General features: G+C 43.6%; 1 protein-coding gene across 4 annotated transcripts in view; it reads right to left on the bottom strand.

Annotated features, from left to right (window-relative positions):
- The window catches only part of LOC139598918 (zinc finger RNA-binding protein-like), a 77,564-nt gene extending 62,605 nt beyond the window's left edge, over positions 1 to 14,959 (bottom strand). For 2 of the 4 annotated variants that reach the window (XR_011682069.1, XR_011682070.1), the window contains exons 1-2: positions 14,734 to 14,959; positions 14,407 to 14,491 (exon numbers count right to left, since the gene is read on the bottom strand). Coding sequence is in view for 2 of the 4 variants with exons in the window: in XM_071445852.1 (XP_071301953.1) it covers positions 14,407 to 14,491; positions 14,734 to 14,770 (122 nt within the window). In the remaining 2 variants the exon portion in view is untranslated. The remainder of the gene's footprint in view (positions 1 to 14,406; positions 14,492 to 14,733) is intronic. The other 2 variants (XM_071445852.1, XM_071445853.1) reach the window with 2 other exon arrangements.
- Positions 14,960 to 20,196: the final 5,237 nt, after the last annotated feature.

Here is a 20,196-nt window from a genome sequence, read left to right as displayed (position 1 = left end):
CTTTATTTGGTGAGCCCCCAGAGGAGCATTGCTACACTGGGTGAACTCTGAGTGTGTGGCATTGATGATCACCACACAAGTGACCACAGAAGTGGCTTCTAGCCTGGAGCTGAAGAACCGAAGACCCTGAATTTGGACAGAGTTCACAGCCAAGGCTGACCACAGGAAGAACCTTTTGAAAAGTCTCCCAGACAGGATGTTCAGAAACCTTTGCAGCACAGAGCAGCCTGCTGAAGCCCAGAGGACACTGTCACAAGGTACTGTTAACTCTTCCCTTCCTGAAGATACTGCCCTTCACAGAATGTGGGCTGGGATTTGGCAGAGGGTGCCTACGGAGACAGAGGTTCCGTTCTCTCCCTAAGAGGAGAAAATTATTGCCCTCTGGCAAATGTGGGGTTGTGAAGAGAGAGTTCATATGGTGATGAGACATTTCTGTGAGTTTTTCAGATGGACAAACTTCCATGGATTTTTTGTGGTGTATTCCCTCAATTCATACATATGGGAATGCATGGAATTCATTTTTGGGGAGGCTCTTTACCAGGGTTTTGGATTTCCTCGAATTTATCCAGCATTCAAAACTCTCTTCAAAGTTTTGAAACGGAGAGAATTTTTAATTGAATGGATTGCCGAATGCAGAGGTCGTGCTCCCTTCCTGCCAGACTCAGCAGGAGAGGAACCTGTCCAGGGACACGAACTGCTGGTTCCTAGCCCCCTTGCATTGTGGAGGGGAAGCGAGGCTTTGCCCACAACTGAGGAAAAGTTTTTTTCTGCTTCTTTGGAGCATGCTCAAACGGAGCCACTTTTTCCCCCCCTCGTTGCCCTCAGGGGGGATGTGAGTTGGCTCTGCCGCCCTGGTCGGGGCCATGGGCCCTGCCCTGACCAGCCCCATGGGTCCTGCCCCAGCCAGCACCGCGGGCTGCACCAGTCCCTGTGGCCCTGCCCAGGCCAGCCCTGTGGGCTGGGCTGGTCCCCACGGCCCCGCCTGCCACCCAGCCAGCCCCACCACCTCCAGCAGAGTTTGTCTGTATTCCGATCACGGAAGCACTGCCACCCGTGGCTTCGCCCGTGTTGCTAGGCGACGCAATTGACAGCAGTGACAATTGACGAGAGCCTGTCTCCATGTTGCTAGGCAACGCACTAGTGCCACAAGAGTGAACACCTTCAAACTTAGCGTTTTTGTGGAACACAGCATTTTTCGCGGGCCAATTGGTGTTTGGCCGGGGGTTTCTCACTGGGGGTTGGAACGCCTGACTTCCCCCACCTGCCCCAGCAGCATCGGGGGGGTGGCTCCCGAAAGTTCTGCCTCTGGTCCCCAGCCCAGAGGGGGTTGGGGTGGTGCCAAGGGGCAGGATGCGGGAACGCTCTTGCTTGCATTGCAGGGGCAAGAGAAGCAGTGGAAAGCGAGCATCACTTGCTTGCTGTGGGGACAAAACATCCTCCGATCCAGGGTGATGATCCCTGGAAAGGCTTCTCTTCCCCAACTGCCAGTATGCGCTGGTGGTTCATGGGGGTGGAAGCGCACTCGTGCTGCCCAGGTATTGGCAGCAGGGTGCTGGGTTGTGAGAACACAGAGCCCGCCTCACAGGCCAGGTCTGGACCGTTTGGCTCGGTTCCCTGGGCTGGGCCTTTCGCCCAGCCGGCTGTTGGGTTTGGGGGCTTTGCTTCCCCCGTCAGGACCTGGGCCACCGTTCTGTGGGCCAGGTCTGGAATTCCTGATCCATCCACGAGGGCCAGGGCCCCTGCTGGGTCCTAGAAGCTCCTCTCTGCTGCTGCTCTTTCAAAAAAAAAAAAAAGAAAAAAATTTTAAAAATTAAAAAAAAAAAATTGAAAGAGCTAGCAGCTCAAAAGCATTGAAAAGCCAAAAATTAGCCTCAGCCCAAGTGGTTCACTTAAGGGCTGTGGCCAAGACATTCCAGAAATTTTCTCAAAATTGTTTGATAACTGTCAATGGATTTTTTATAACTGTTGATGATTTTCTTTAGCAGTTCTTTGTTTCAGGATTCTGCAAGCCTGTTTCAGGACCAAAAGGGACTTCCAGAGATGTCAAAGAGGAACATCTTCAGTCCATGGACTTTCTCCTGAAACTCAGCTGTTTGGACTTGAAGCAATGAACTTTCTTTGCATTGTTTTTGCATTTTCTTACATTGTAAGATTGTTTTAGTGATATGATAGAATTTGATGTTCTACATGTGGAGAATTTCTTTGATTATTCCACATCAGCACTTGATTGAGGTTTTTGATTGGGAACAGATTAACCTCTTGAGAAGTGTTTGTTCTCTCTTCTGCATGGGCCCAGCAGATGAGATTACAAACACTTTTCTTTTTAATTTATTTTAAATAAAAAGGGTGACATGTCACAGACACATTTTATTAAAAATCCTTTCATTAGACACCTATGCTAAAGATGCTGATGGGCCAAATTTTACAGTTGAACAGCTGGCTGGAGAAGGGGATTTACAGAAACCCTCTGACCAAGCTAACACCTTACCTAAGGCAGCACTACAAGACTTTGCTATTGCAGCAAAAACCTCCTTACTTCTTACCCCAGATGATGCTATTCCTACCCAACATTTTTCTAATATTAAACAAGAAGTAGATGAAAGCTTTATCAAATTTGTGGACAGAATTAAGGATGCTCTGGAAAAACAGATAGAGAGCACAGAGGCAAGAAAGGAGCTGTTATGCAAGCTTGCCATGAGTAATGCTAATTAATGGTGTAAAACAATTCTGAAGGCCCTACCCTTGGATACAGAACCTACCATAGAGCAAATGTTGGAAAGCTGTACACGTAATTTGTCCACTGAAAATACAGTGGCCCAAGCAGTTGCTAAGGGTATTGCAGAAGGAGTTTCTGGTGCATTTACAGTAGTGTCTTCCAAAGACCAAGCCCACTGCTTTCACTGTGGAGATTTTGGACATTTTATAAAGGACTGTCCAGACAGGTCACCTAACCGAAACCCCCATAACACCTACCAAAGACCCCAGAATCAGCAGCGCTACCAGCAGCGTTCGGGAAACTTCCAGCGGAGCATGGTCAGGCCCCACACAAAGGCAACAAATCAAAAGCCATCCAGACCCAACCACGCATCATCCCAGGAGATTCCAGATCACATTAAGAGGATCTAACACACGGAGCGATACAGATGGGAACCCGCCGCCAGCTGGTAACTGCTCTGTCCATTGACTTTAATAATGAGAATGTTTATCATGTTCCCACAGGCAAACATGGGCCAAAAGGTGGTCCTTTTGACATCTTAATTATAGGTGACACTCTCCATGGCCCAGAGGAAATCTTCATTGTTTCAGAGGTACGAACAGTGCACCCGGGACAAGAAATCTCTGTCCAGGTGTACTGCACAGACTTACCATTTTTCCCTTCAAAGCAAACTCCGATCGCACAAGCCTTTCTACTCCCAAAGAATCACAGGGAGCAGCTTCCTCTCAACCCTTCAGCAATGTGGGCATGAGTTGTGGGACCAAGTAAGCCTACCATCGAGTGTGGTCTTTCCTGCAGAGGAGAGAAGATCCACCTACCAGGGATGCTGGACACTGGTGCTGACGTGACCATCATTGCTCTCTCAGAATGGCCAGCACACTGGGAACTACAACCAGTAACAGGCATAATTTCAGGGATTGGTGGAGCCACAGAGTCTATGCAAAGCAAGAACAACATCCTTGTCAAAGGGCCTGAAGTCAAGTTGGCAACTATCCATCCATTTGTGGTAAGAGCCCCCATCACCCTTTGGGGCAGGGATGTTCTATCCCAATGAGAGGCTTCCCTACGTATTCCCAGTTGGGATTTCTAATTGGAGCCACTGAGGAGAGCACACTACCAGATACCCCTCGTCTCACCTGGAAATGTCAAGACCTGATCTGGATCGAACAGTGGCCCCTCTCTAAAGTCAAACTGTGTGCACTACAAGCCCTTGTGGAAGAACAGCTTGCCAAAGGCCACATCGTCCAGACCACCAGCTCTTGGAACTCTCCAGTCTTCGTACTGCAAAAACCTGGAACAGACAGGTGGAGGCTCTTCCAAAACCTTTGCAAAATCAATGAGGTCATTGTGGACATGGGCCCCCTCTAGCCTGGCCTGCCCTCACCATCGATGCTGCCTAGAGACTGGACACTTGCTATCATAGATATTAAAGACTGTTTCTTCAGCATTCCGCTGCACCCCCAGGATGCTCCACAGTTTGCTTTCTCCATTCCCTCTCTTAACAGAGAGGCTCCACTCAAAAGATATCAGTGGTGTTTTCTTCCTCAAGGAATGAAAAACAGTCCCCCTATATGCCATGATATGTTGCTCACATTCTGTCTCCCATTCGGAACCTATTCCCAGATGCAATCATCTACCACTATATGGATGATATCCTGGTCTGTGCATCAGACAAAGCTTACTTAGAGAAAGCAGTTAAAAAGAACATTGAAACCATAGAAAAGGCAGGATTTGAGATTTGTGAGGACAAAATACAGTACTCCAACCCATGGACTTACCTTGGAGTCCAGATGTGGGAAAGGACGATCGTACCCCAGCAGCTCGCCATCCGAGATGACCCGAAAACCCTGAGAGACTTACACAGCCTGTGTGGATCCATCAACTGGGTACGTCTACTGCTAGGAATTACAACTGAGGACCTCGCTCCCCTGTTCAACATTCTCCGTGGCAACGAAGACCTGGACACTCCACGCACTCTCACAACAGAAGCCTGAGATGCCATCACTAAGGTCCAAGCAAAGCCCATCACTTCGAGCCCAGACTGCCTTTCCAGTTTGTCATTCTGGGAAAAGCACCCTGGTTCTATGGACTGATTTTCCAATGGGATACTCAACTTTGAGACCCTTTATTGATACTAGAATGTATCTTTACAAACAACCAACCCACAAAGACAATTACAACCTTCCAAGAAATCATGGCACATCTAATAAAAAAGGCCAGAACTCACTTCCGCTCTCTTGCAGGGTGTGAGTTCACATGCAAATACTTGCCACTGACCACTGGGGACCTGGAGCATTTGCTCCAGACCAATGAAAATCTCCAGTTTGCCCTAGATAGCTATACAGGCCAAATTTCTATCCATATCCAAAAACATAAACTTTTTAATTGTGATGTAACCTTTTATCTGACCCCAAAATTAGTCCAAAGTAAAATACCTCTCAAAGCTCTAACCATTTTTACAGATGGCTCAGGGTCATCACACAAGTCTGTAATGCCATGGAAAGACCCTAAGACCCAAAAATGGGAATCTGAAATCCAAATAGTGGAGGGATCACCACAGATCGCAGAGTTAGCAGCTGTTGTCAGAGCCTTTGAGAAATTCAAAGACGAACGCTTTAATCTGGTCACAGATTCAGCTTATGTTGCTGGTATAGCTATGAGAGCAGAACATGCTCTTCTCAAAGAGATTTCCAATCCAAAGTTACACCAATTGATTTCTGCATTAACACGCTTAATCTCTCAAAGAAAGCAACCTTACCATATAATGCATGTGAGGTCACACACTGACCTCCCAGGTATCATCGCAGAAGGTAACAGGAAAGCAGACGCATTAGCCATAGCAGTAGAAACTGCTAATGCCCCTAACATCTTTGCCCAGGCAAAGTTGTCACACGCATTTTTTTATCAAAATGTGCCTGCCCTTATCAGAATGTTCAAGCTCTCAAAAGATCAAGCAAAAGCTATTGTCGCTACATGCCCGAACTGTCAAAACTACCAAATACCATCTATGGGGACGGGAGTCAATCTCCGAGGTCTGAACAGCTGCCAGCTGTGGCAGACAGATGTGACTCACTTCACACCTTTTGGGAGGTCAAAATATGTGCACATATCGGTTGATACGTTTCCTGGAATAGTATTTGCATCAGCTCATCCAGGAGAAACTACACAGCGCACCATTAAGCACTTCCTCCTTGTCTTCACTATCCTGGGAGTACCAAAGAAAATCAAAACAGATAATGGACCTGCCTATACTTCTTGTAAGTTAAAAGAGTTCTTCAGTGAGTGGGGAATAGAACACAAGAAAGGCATACCTGCAAATCCCACAGGACAATCCATCGTGGAAAGGACACATCAAACCCTCAAAAGAGTCCTCAATCAACAGTAAGGAGAAACAAAAATCATATCTCCAGTTGAAAGACTTTGCAAGGCTCTCTACATTATCAACTTCATAAATTGTACAACATCAGAGCCTGACCCCCCCCAATACTTTGCCACTTTGCAAATACCACCCAAGCAAGGCTCACTGAGAAACCACCTGTGCTAGTGAAGGACCCAGAAACACATCAAATTTCTGGGCCTTTCCAGTTGATTACTTGGAGAAGAGGGTATGTGTGTGTTCTACTACCATCTGGTTCAAGATGATACCCAAGAAAAAAACATAAAACCATACCTAGGCAATGCAAACACTACTCCCACAAACACTGACAAGAATTCCCCTGAGTCAAATACAAATCCTCCTCAAAACCAGACCAGTTCTGCCTGGAGACGAAGACGTCGCTGAATATCCACATGCGGAAGAAAAGACCGTCCCATCACGCGACAGCAGACAAAAAGAAAGCTAAACAACATTCTGCTGCATCAAGCCATAAGCCAGACCCAGCTGGAACACAAAATTGTTCGCTGAATTATATGTTATTACCCCTTTTTACCCTAAAAAACCCTATTATTTCCCTTTCTCAACTCTTACCAAAAACCCTCTAACCTTATATCCACTCCCCCATCCTTGGCTTATAGAAAAAGGAAAAAAAAAAAAAGAAGCAGGGGGGGAAGGAATGGAGGAAAGGAACAAGGGAGAAAACCCTAACCCTCCCCTCCCACCATAAAGATAACAAATTTTGCTTATATTCCCTATCAGAAGCCCCATTCCTGTCCAAACATGAAAAATATCTCCATTGGTGCTGTCCTCACTGCTGCCTGGATGTTCTTCACCATACCGTATGCCATTGGCTGGATTAGCCCACAGCCTAGCTATAATGTTTGGGTAACCTTAGCAAAGACATTAAAATAGGATAACGTGCTTATCCATGGGAAGCATTGATAACCCACTTTCCACATGTCTAGTAGGAATTCCCTTTGTAGCAGATTACTGGCCCATCTATAACTCAGAGCTCCTCCACACCACAGGTAAGAGACACAACCTGGTAGATACTTGGGATGAGTGGACAAAAATGTTGCACAGTGCTCTGGAGGAACCCAAAGAATTGCACCTGTTAGAGTCCTCCAAGGCAACATACTGTGTCAAATTTTACTTTAGACATCTGAAAAATAATTGGCCAGAAATTGACCAGACAAAAAACACATACTGAAAAGACATATCACCCATTAACAAAGCCTATAACTATCCCAATTGGTGTAATTACACTGCTCACGTGATCTCTGTATCCTCTCTCCACCCCAAAGTATTACCCAAGGGAACGTTTCTCATCTGTGGTGACAGAGTATGGGCTGGGATCCCCTCACGGCTCCAGGGAGGTCCCTGTATCCTTGGAAAACTTTCTACCCTCACACCAAATATCACCTTGTTGCATAATTGGAAAAAAGAAAGTGAATTAAAATGCCACAAAAGATCCTACACGGAATTTGATGAAAATTGCGATCCCAAATTATATGATTGGAACAAACCAAAAAAGATTGCCATCTCCCTATTCCTACCATGGATAGCTGCAGCTAAAGCCCTCGGTGAAATAAATCACCTAGGGTGCTGGCTCAGTAAGCAAGCCAATGCTACATCTGCTGCCCTGAGTGATCTTTTAAAGGAAGAAGAAACCACAAGACATGCATCACTTCAAAATCGAGCAACAATTGACTTCCTGCTGCTTGCCCACGGACACGGCTGCCAAGACTTTGAAGGGATATGCTGCTTCAATCTCTCTTCATGCTCGGAATCCATCCACGCAAACATCCAGAAACTGAAGGAACTTGTGAAAGACTTAAAAGTAGAAAACAACCCTGACTGGGTCAATGACCTTTTTGGTCAATGAGGATAAACAGGATGGGTTGCATCTTTGGTTAAGGGAATGTTCTGGATTTTCATTGTAATTGTCATTGTGTTAGCTATGTTCTCATGCCTTTTCCATTGTTTTAAAAGAACTATAGGGAACGCTTTTTTACTAAATACAGAAAGTGGAGTTGTAGCAGGCACAGGGCCTGCAAGGCCTCCCTGGCAGTCAGCAGCCTAAGATAAGAAATGCCTAGCCATGATGACTGGACCAAAAGAAGCCCCTCTTCCACCTTCAGACCTTTGTTATCTCTCTGTAAGACTATGGGTCACTTTCGCCTTGACCCTTACTATTGGACTGTTTTCCTAAACTCCTATACCCCATATAAACCCCTATTTCTGCCCAGTTTGGCAGAAGAGCTGTCACTGAGACCCTTTGCAGAAGCTGCCAATAAAGACATCTCTGTGGAACCTCATACAGCACTTCTCTCTCTCCCTGCATCAGCTGCTGAGGCACTTAGCAAGCAAAAAGCTGAAAATCACTAATGAGCTGAGAATCACTAAAGAGCTGATCTTACTTAAGAGCTGAGCTTGCTAAGATTGCCTGTGGCTCTGGAGCCTGCCTGAGGGGCCCGGACAGGTTGTGTTTAACTGGACTTTGCTGTCTGGGACACCACGGCAGCTGGGTTCGGGAAGACCCAGAAAACCCTGAAGCCGCATTACTTAAGCAGTGTAATTTTCCACTTTAGCCAGCATGTAGCTATTGATGCAGGGCATGTAGCTCTTTTGGTTTTTTAACAGACTGTTATTGTTAAGAGTTTGATTATTAGATCACTGAAACTTTAAGTTTTGCTAAACTAACCCTGATAAGTTTCAATGAACAAAGCCTGAGGGAGTAAAAAGCTGGACACCTGGAATCCAGAATTTAGAGCCTTCCAAAGACATGTTGAAGTAACCAGAAGATAAAGAAGAGACTAACAAAGACGATCTAACATGTGTTGCAGACTCCCTGTCTGGGAAAAAGATAATAAAAATACTTTAAAATGTGGACTAATGAGCATGAGAAATGGGAAATCAATAACCAGTAGAAGACAGAATACTAATTAATGAAGAGAATTATGTAATTTAGAACCAATGAACATTAATTTGTTTACTAATAATGTATACATAAGTAAAAAGTTTTCAAAGTTGTGTGCACCTAGGTGTAGCTATCTCCTTATGCACCTGGCCTGGAATAAAGTAATGCCTACTCCTTAATACAAGTAATTGTGTTAGAGAGTTTAATTTATCCCAACATTTTCAGGGAAGACATGCTCTTTGCTTCCTCCTTCCAATTAAGCTCACTTATATTCAGAAGTTTTAGACCCCAATGTATACGCAGCTTCCTCTCATCTTTCACATCTTACCTAAAAAACCTCAAGGATCAAGAGACTTAATTCTTTACATAGAATTATTGTACTACAGTGCATGAGAAAAGTTTGGGCTTTTTAAAAACACCTTTGACTCAAATCTTTGAATAACAACTTGTCCTGGTTTAGGGCAAATTTGGGAGGAAACTTCCAAAGGGGTCCTGTGGTAGATTGTTTTTCTGTTGTAATCTTTAAGTGTTCCTTATTGTGAGTTTATAGTGGTTTGTTCCATGTACCCTATTTAGTTTCCCCAGTGGTTTTGCCCTGAAGTTGTTTACTACTATTTTCCTGCCTAATCTTATGTCAGTCCCCATGTCAATCTCACTTGCACCACCCTGATTTCCAGACCCTTCCCTGCCAATCCTGGAAGTACTGCCCCCTTCCCTTGTTCATCAAATGTAACCCCACCCCTTTCTCTAGAACCTTCCTTGTCTATCATCCTTTCCTCGAAGTTCCATTGGTGTGCCAAGCCTGATCCCCTCCCATGTTATCCCCTATTGGTTACCTAGAATCTGATCCCCGCCCTACGTTCCTCCCCTGCTGTTCTACTATTGATTAAGATTTGTATCCTCCCCTAGTACCCTCCCCTGTTCCTAAGTTGCTGTTACCCTGTTGGAGCTTGTCACTTGTCCCTGGACCCTCTTGGAGATTAAACCCTCTTGAGAGCTTATACAAGTGGCCCCTCTCGTCTCCTTTGTTCTGGCTTCCTCGACTCGGGATTCCTATCAACAGCCGCACAGAACAGCTTTGCTGCCTCTGGGAATTAGGCAGCCCTGCTCTACTGCCACCCAGACCGTCCCGAGGGGCGGATAGGGGGCAACCACTCTTGGCACAGGCCAGGAGGCGAGGGCTAGCCGGAGGACATCACCAAGTGACTGCCCGTGCCAGAGTCCCTCTAGAAAGCTGATTCAAGCAGCCCCTCCCCCAACTGGTAGGACACAACTACACTAAATTCTACTGACATTAGTGATGGAAAATACTGATGTCTGTGATACATTAGTATCAGAAAAAGTGCCATATACTATGAAATACCACTATAATAAACCTGCTAGATAAGGCTGATGGCAGCAAGCTGTGACCATGTATTTTTCTCCACACTAATCTTCAATTCCATGTCAATCTGATTTTCTGTGGAGTGAAGGGCCACACTGGCTCATAATCTTGCAGAATTCATCCATCTACTTCTCTTTACGTGATTGCGCACCATTGACAGCTCATTATCAAAACATTGATGTTATTCAAGTCTAGATAACAGCCATGTTCACAATGATAATGCATGAAAAAAAGACCTGAGCTTTAGATGTTATGTCTGCCTGCAAAACTATCAACCACTAACATTTTCCTTGTCAAAATCACAGAATCAAAGAATGGCTGAGGTTGAAAGAGACATCTGGAGGGTACAATCCTGTTCAAGCAGGGCCACCAAGAACCAGTTGCCCAGGACCATGTCCAGACTACTATTTGAACATCTTCGAGGGACTCCAGAAGGTTACTGGGCAACCTGTGTCAGTGCTGTCACCCGCACAGTTTAAAAAACATTTTCTGATGTCCAGAGGGAACCTCCCGTGTTTTGTTTTGTGCCCATTGCCTCTGGTCCTCTCACTGGGCACCACTGACAAGAGCCTGGCTCTATCCTCTTTGCACTCTTCCTTTAGGTATTTATATACATTAACAAGATCCCCATTGAGCCTTCTTATCTCTAGGCTAAACAGTCCAAGCTCTCTCTCTCAGGCTTTCTTCATAAGTGAGAGGCTCCAGCCCCTTCATCATCTTTGTGGCCCTTCATTGGACTATTTCCAATATGTCTATGTCTCTCTTGCACTGGGGAGCCCAGAACTGGACACAAGTCTCCAGGTCTGATAGGGCGTAACTGGCTCAACTGTGCTGATGTGAGAGGCAGATGCCATGTCTTAGAAGGTGTTATAAACCATCAAAGACCCCCAAAGTGCCCCCAGACTAATTTCTGAGGCCTTCCACCAGAAGACTGAAAGCTCCCCCCCAGGGGAGGTACCTGGGGGTTCCCACACAGCCTGAGCATATTTTAACCCATTGAACTTTGTGTTTCGAGGGGTTTTTCCCCACCCCTAATGGATCAAGACAGTGATCACTACTGTGACCAACAGATATCGAAATTGCATCAAGTCTCATTGCAGATCCATGGGTAGTGATAAGTTCCCTTACTCTTATCCTTTCTTTCTTTTCCCTTATACATTTTCTTAAATGATATTTTCATGCTTTTATATTGCTATATTACTATAGATAATAATAACTCAAATGGCTACATACCTGCTTTCCATTGCAACCAAATTGTTCTAAAATAAACCCTATATGTATATATTTACAAACATGAATCAGTGTCATTTCACTCTAATCCACCCCAAGGGATTAACAAAAAGCTAGGTTACCCTTGCCTTCTAGGGTGGGTCATAATACTTCTGTACAAGTCTCGAATATCCAGTAACATCGTACACTGCACTCGAATAGAAAACTAGCTATAATTGCAAGAGTTCACTTCCATATGGCTACCTAGAAGACTGCATCTTAATCTAAACTCACAGGCATTGTGATTGGCTCTGGACCGACCCTATTTACTACAATAAATTGCCTTTACCTGCAAAGACTCACCACACTTAGCAATTCAAAGTTAACAATTCACTAACTACCCAAGAATATCGCATCTATGACCCGTCTCATTAGAGTAGGTACACGGTATGAACATAAGTAAGATGAAACTCAGATGCTCAAAGGTTCTTTATCTTCTTAACAGGAACCAAAATCTTGAAACAAGATAAGAGACCATCACATTTGCACACTTCTCTGTCCAAACAATTCTCAATGTCCCTATCTCTCCATCAGCATCCCCACATTTCAGTCAGCCAACTTCAAAATAAAAGCATAATTATGCCTCTTCTCCAGCAGTGAATCAAGAATGCTATTTTTTACACATGAAAAACAAGCCAATATTAGGTTGTTCATGTCAAACTGAATAGACACACAGTGGTTAAGGTGGCCTACAGAATGCACACACACACACATACAAAATAAAGAGGACTAGTATCACCAAATTTCACATTTATTTCAGGCTTGTAAATAAATGGATTAATAGTTACTTAAATAAATAACAGAGTTTTGCATTGCATGCAGGTTTATAACCCTAGACCCAATACCACTACTAGCACAAAGGTATTGGAATATTCAGAAAAATTTTCTGTATTGGTATTTGCATAATCTAATGCTTCTCTCATTAAATCATGTCATTACATTAAGATAAACTCCCTTTTAGACATTGACTCCTGTGTTTTCTGTTCAAAATATTAAATTCATTCTTATGAAAGGACTGCTTTAACACTGATTGCTTTGCCTGTTCACTTTCAGACATGGCAAATACACAAACCATTTATAGGATAGAGTCTTTTACTGATACGTAAATGGAATGGTATCTTGTACTTTTGATAGCAAAAGAAAAAGCTTTCAATCTATCAGTCTTTCCATTTTCTCAAGAATACATTTAGGATTAACTATGAAAACAGTTTTGAACCTGAACTGTATTCCAATTATATGGTTTTAAGGAAATTTCAAAGTCTACAGACCACCTCAGCTCCACAATAAAAGGAATAACATTTTTTAAAAATTAATCTACACTTCAAAAATGCCATTTATATATGGATCTCAGTTTATTATTCACTCAAATATTGTTTATTTATTTACAAAAAAAATCCTCTATGTTATTTAAAAACTCCTTCATAGCCCATGACAACCCAGTTTCAAATTTCACAACTGTCAAGTAAAACATAAACATACTGTGAGCACCTAATCAAAAAAAAAAAGAAGAAAAAGATTAGCTAAGTTTAATCCCCTCCTTTAACTATTATACCTTGGAGTAAATGAAAATTCATTTATTTTATATCCATTTCCAGAAAATAATCACTTGGGAATCGTTCCATGACCCACATAAAACTGTATATTCCTGAGACTATGTCAGGTATGCAGTTCTGATTAGATAGATAACAGTAGCACACATCTGCATTCATTTGCCAATAATCCCTCATATTTCATATATTTGCTTTATCCTACTATTTTCCCATTAACTAAGACTTAGGAGTCAAGGAAGGCCTTTATTATAAATTCATGAAACTAGTAACAAAGATTCAAATATGAACTTCAAGGCGCTACTCCAACACAAGCCAAAAATGTGATGATGTTCATGATTGTATCTGGGTTTTGCCAAATTAAGTAATTTGATTTCAGAAAAAGTGAGATAATAGATGCTACCAATTACTTTTCAACAGTCTGACGCACAATTTGGATGCACAAAGGTGCAAAAATTTAAGGCAACATACCTATACAAAATATATGGTTACAGGTCCCCAAGCTCCACTATAAGACCTGCTCCTGATCTTAGATACCCAAGTATGAAATCATTTTAAAAGGAGCATGGCTCCAAAAGTACTTTCTCTACTTTCTGATACATTATTTATAACATTGCTTCAGTGGAATGGGACAGTCCCCTGTATTTTCTGGTGTTTCTATTCTTCCCTTATCTATCCCATAGGTTAGGTTGGTGTAATTTTAACACATGTTAAAAAGGATTCCATCCTCCCACACTGACATAGGGGGAAGCAAAGACTTGGGGAGCAAGCCCCATCTTCACTGAAGGAAAAGTGTCTGGGGGCAGCAGACAGTAACTTGTTGGCGTTGTTGAGTCTAAGTGGTCATTTTAATTTAAGGGCCTTGGGATCTGATGCTGCCTCCTCCGTGGTGTCTGGCTCCACCTCCCCACCCTCACACCACTGGGGATATAGGGAGGTCCTTACCAGGATAAGAAAACAGACCTGCGGGAGCAGCAGATAAGCAGATGGGTCCCAAGCACAACTATCGCGGAGTAGCGGGTTGCAGAAGCAGGCCCCACACGGGGCGGAGGATGGGAACAGTCCCGAGCATTCACCCCGAGGGGGCGGGGAGATCCCGATCAGGGACACGAAACCGGAGGCGAAGAGGGAAGTGATTCCGGGCAAGGACAGAGGGAGGGAGGGAAGGAGGGAGGGAGGGGTCGCGGTGGTTACCTATACTGGGCAGCAGCCCCGCTATGGGTGAATCCAAAGTAGTTGCCGGTGGCCATTTTGGCATCTTCTCCCAGGCGGCTGGGCACTGTGGCGAAGATAACCAAGAGGCGGCAGCGGTCGGGGCCATGACAGGAGGCCCGGCAGGAGGAGGCGGGGAGAGAAAGGGACAGACAGACAAGAGACAGAAGTGCGCGCGAGCGCAGGTCAGACACGGCGCCTCAGGACCACCGTTCCTCCGCCCCACGCGCGGCCGCATCTCCTTCCCCTCGCCGCCGCCCCCCTCCCCCCACGCTCACGGACACAGAAACATCGAGCGCCATTACTTACCATAGGTGAAAGAAACTACCGGGCATATAGGAATCATGAGTGCAAGCTAGCAGGGACAACGGCGGTTGAACTCTGAACTCTCACCCCCCTCCTCACCGCCGCGTTCGCTCACTCCCTTCCCCCCTCCACACACACCTACGGCGACAACGGCTGTGCGGCCGGACCAAGGCCGTGCGCACGCGCGAGATGTGTGAAGGGCTGCTAGAAGTTGTAGTTCAGCCAATGACTACGCCCCCGCCCGCAGAAGAGCACCCTCGATGTCGCGTAGGCTGACACCACGCTTAAGGCGTGAATCCTCCTGCGCTTGATGTTGCAAAGGCTCTTGGAAGTTGTAGTTCCCCTCTCTGAGGCCCGGGCACGAGGAAGAGCTGTTCTTAGATTAACGCTGCACGTACCACTCCTCCTGCCTGTCCCCTTTCTCCCTCCTTCCATCATCCCGTGTCACACCTACAGTCACACCACACTTGTACCCGTGGACTCACATTGCAAAGATAGGGTCAGTTTCTCATTCTTTCCTGCAAACCTACAACACACCACAGTAGTGATCTGGAAGATGTGTACTAATGTCTTTCCAAACAGTTCCATGGGTGAGGGTATGGGTGTTAACGTTTTTGAAATGGGTCTTAATATCTCTACCAACTTGTGAAAAATGCCAATCACTTGTTTTTAAAATTTTAAAAGTTTAATAGTAATAAAATGGTTATAAAAATAGTAATATAATTAAAGTAATAAAAATTTGCACAATTTGGATTAGGACAATACGAGACAATAAAAACAAAGAGTTATAGATGGTCCAGGTACCTTTTTCTGGGCAACATAAGCCCGAAAAAGGACACATGTTAACAGAGGATTGACCCTTAAAAACAATAACCTGTTGAATATTTATAAACCTCATACATGATGCATAAATTCCATTCAAACACAGGATTCTGTCTGGTCATCATCAACTTCTTCCTCTTAATCCTAACGGCATCTTCAGGGCTGAGCGAGGCAGGAAGAAGTTAGTTTCTTCTGATAAGGGAGCAATAAATTCTTTTTCTCTGAAAGATTTAGGTGCCCTGTGGCTGCTATCTCGCTGCAAGTCCTTTCTTTAAAAAAAATTATCTTACATAGCATAGTTTCTATTTTAACATTTTTTATAACCTAAAACTATATTTAACACACTACATATAAATACATGAATACATTTTAATATTTGCTAAAAGCCAATCATAAAATACGCATTTTTCACACAAATTCAAGCCGCAGGTTTGTTACAGAACCCCTACAGTTTGACTCCTGAAACAGACAAATGGGTCCACGCAAGTCTGCATTTCTGAACTTTGGGTGAAAATGAAAGGATCGGGGGGGGGGGGGGGGGGGGGGGGGTATGTGATAGGCAATTTGGAAAGGCTGTACCTTCCTAGTACCTCAGCAAATGGGGAAAGGAAGAGGGCAACATGTGGCCCTAAACTTTTGTTTTTCTATCACATGGACATCACCCAGATCTTGTCCATAATCTGTTACCTATTTCACAGATTAATTCTCCTTTCAACAGTTTCCCCCCACTTCTGCCTAGGCTCCTTTTTAAAGAAATATAACTGATTTGGTAACAGGTGGATGCACCCAAAGGACCTGTGACCTCATGGAGAGTCCATGCTGGAGGAGTTCATGAAGAATTGCAGCCTGTGGAAAGGACCCACGGTGGAGAAGTTTGTGGAGAACTGTCTGCTGTGGGTGGGACCCCACACTAAAGAAGGGAAAGAACATGAGGAGGAAGCAGCAGAGAGGTGTGATAGTAACTGACTGCAACCCCCATTCCCCATCCCCCCGCCCTCCTGGGGAAGGGGTCAGGGGAGAGGTATCAGGAGTGAAGTTTAGCCTGGGAAGAAGGGAGGGGTGGGGCGTAGGATGTTTTAAGATTTGTTGTTATTTCTGATTATCCCACTCTGTTGTTAATTGATAATAGCCATTGGTAATAAATTAAATTAATATCCTGAAGTTGAGTCTGTTGAACCTGTGATGATAATTACTGAGTGATCTCTCCTTGTCCGAAAATATAATTAAAGACTCATGAGTCTTTCATTATATTTTCTCTCCCCTGTCCAGCTGAGGAGGGAAGTGATAGAGCAGCTTTGGTGAGCACCTGGCATCCAGCCAAGGTCAAACCCACCACACAGCTGAGTGTAAAGTATAGCAACTTAAGATGCCAAACATCCTTGCCAATATTAGCTTTGCATAGGAACTAAATAGTACTGTACCTCTTGTCCTTCCTTATCCTAATCAAGTACAATAGAAAAAGGATTCTGCATGGGAAAATGAATAAGTTTCCAACTTCTGTGGTTCACTCTCAGTCAAAGTGCTTTTCTGTAAAAAAGGCAGCAATTGTGTGAAGAAAATGCTTAGAAAAACAAAAGCCCAAATCCTGAAGCTATTGTCAGGAAAATTAATCCACCAACACCAGAGGTTTATGTCCAAAAAGGAGACAAAGGAGTCTTGTAACTTTATTCAAATAAAGGGAGAGGCCGTGGGGCATTCCCCTTGGGGGTCTCCCAAGTTTTTGGAGGTCGCAGCCTCCTTTTTATCTTAATTTCCCAACTACATTTTCGTTTCTCTTTCCTCATTGCCTGAGGTAATTGAGAGGTACAGTGAGACCCCTAATACCTAAGACTCCCTTCTAATGTATACTCTCCCCCTAATTTTTTCTTTTCCTTGTGTCACTCAGTGGAATTCCTATGGAATTTGGTTCTTTCCATTGTTTCTTTCATCTCTCAGTATCCAGTTTTATTTATCAGCAGACCTATAGTTTGTAAAGACAAATCTCTCTCATTCCACTCATCAATCAGTGGAATCCTTCCCATTGTTTCTTTTATCTCTTTTAGTGCTAGTTTTATCTACCAGCAGACCCACAGTTTGTTTGTAAAGACAAGTCCCTCATTCCTTTCACAATATTCAAGAGTACTTCAGGAGAGGGCTCTACACAAGTCTTCTATAGAAGAACTTACTCTGCCACAAGAACCACAGTCAACTTGGCATACATAAATGAGATCTCTATACTGTCCTCACCTTGTTTTTATGAAAAATTGTTCACAACTGGACCACCATACCATAGCATTTCGACGATGTGAAAAGTGCATATTATATGGCTCTGTGCAGATATTTACTATATGTATTATGTTGTATTGATTAGTAGTGCTGTATTAACATTTTAATAGTATGGTAAATGTAGTGTTGTAGTTAAAATGTAGTTTTTGTAATTAAATTAGAAACTATGTATGTGGGATATTTTTTAAGAGAGGAATGAGGTACTTGCACCTAGACAGCAGCCACAGGACACCTAAATCTTTCAGAAAAAAAGAATTTATTGCTCCCTTATCAGAAGAAACGAACTTCTTCCTGCCTCGCTCATCCCTGAGATGCCATCAGGATTCAGAGGAAGAAGTTGACACTGACCAGACAAAATCCTTTGTTTGAATGGAATTTATGCATCATGTATGAGATTTATAAATATGCAGCAGGCTGTTGCTTTTAAGGGTTAATCCTCTGTTAACCTGGGTTCTTTTCTGGCCTTATTTTGCCCAGAAAACATACCCGGACCATCTGTAACTCTTTGTTTTTATTGTCTCCTATTGTCCTAACTCTAATTGTCCAAATATTTATTACTCTAATATGATTACTGTCTTTATAACCATTTTATTACTATTAAACTTTTAAAATTTTAAAAACAAGTGATTGGTGTTTTTCACAGATGAAAAGGTAATAGAAGTTTTCTTTGTACTAGTGTCTTTCAACTTCTCAGTTATAAGCCTTCCAATATATTGATAAATATACATATGCAATACACATTTAATTAAAATACAAGCATTTATATACACACACTTTTTAACACAGTACCATTGAAATTATATTTTTAAAGTGTTAAAGCCTTCAATTGCCTATTCCTTTGCAGATTTCTTTTTCACAATAAAGATTTCTGTCTTAAGTTTCATAACTTTTTTCATCCAAGTAATTTCTAGTCATTCTAATTCAGATATTCCATCCTACATCTTGTGATTTCAGCCCTGCATACATCTCTGCATACACCTCCTGTTGGGTAGCCTGATTCAGCTGCGATTTCAGCCGGAGTTTCAGATTAGTTTTCCGGTCGAATTTTGCATTCCAAATATTTAGTGCACATATCACTTTAAAAAGATTACAACATAATTTATGAGAAGTCACACTTACCAAGTGTAACAAAAAAAATTAAGCTTTCTCATTTTCTTGGCAAAAACATCCACAGTAGTACTATGCAAGTCTTTCTCTCCGTTTCCTAATAAGAACCTGATGTTTCCTAGTGACTGTGAACCATTACATAACATCTATTTAACATATAACTACATTACTACTAGTTCACATGTGAAAAACACATTCACTCTCCTGTGAAAATTTAAAAACTTTAATAAAGGACAATAGGAGACAAGGACCATAGAGCAAAGGTTATTATGGCCAGGTGCATCTTGGCACTTAGCCAAGACCACCACACCATTACCTTTGGAGATACCCTTTAAATACCTTTTCCCTTACATCAGTCTGTTGCATATTCATAGACTCTTATGCAGAATAAACGTTTTCCCCAAACTAGTTTACATGTTCCAAGAACTGTTTAGCATGGCTCCTCCTTGGGTCTGCCTTTTTAGAGCATGCATATTCCTTGGCTGTGATTTTAGCCCTTTTTTATCATCACCTTCAGTTTTAGGCCCCAGCCCACATTGTCTTCAGATGGTGGGTGCTGATAGTTGGCATATCTGTAGCAGGTGTCCTCTTCATATGTTCATTGGATGTTATTCCATCCAAGCAGGCATTTTAACACAAGTATACTTATATCAGCTATTTCACTCTAGAACCTTCCTGTTCTCAGGAGGCTGTACTCTGATCTTAAGACTCCTCCCACGGCCCTGGGTCTGCTTCCTCTCTGGCTCTCTGAGTTTTGCTCAGGTTCCCGGGCCTCTGCCTCCTGCCCCCCTCCGGCATGGAGCGGCGGGCGGGGGGGGGGGGGAAATAAAAAAAAATGGACTCTCGTGCTAAACAACAGAGACTTGTCTTGCCTGTTTCCCCTGCCGTTGGGTTCTGGCCTCCCTGGACACGATCATCACTGTAGTCACATGCTGCTACAAATGGTGGAGAATGCGGGCAGCCAGTGAGGACAGGCCAACCAGCACCCCTGTGAGTCACCCGCAGATTGATACACCCTGCAGGACCCCCATCTTCCATGGAGGTAAAATGCTTACAGGGAGGGAAATATCCAGTAAAGGGACCGGCTTACTGGGACTGAAACTGACATCAGAGCACAAGTCCTTTCATTCTTTGTGGGATGGAAGTTTTAAGAGCTACATGCAGCTAGTCTGCCTGCAAAAAGGACCATGCTTGGTACTCTTACCAACTCTACTGACATGTCTGCTGCAGTTTATGGACGGTAAAGGCCGAGTGGCTACTTATGGACAGTTA

The sequence above is a fragment of the Agelaius tricolor genome, unplaced genomic scaffold, assembly GCF_023055355.1.
Source record: "Agelaius tricolor isolate 1412-34295 unplaced genomic scaffold, bAgeTri1.0.p SCAF_21, whole genome shotgun sequence".
NCBI lineage: Eukaryota > Metazoa > Chordata > Aves > Passeriformes > Icteridae > Agelaius > Agelaius tricolor.
This window is presented reverse-complemented; position numbering and strand designations above follow the sequence as displayed.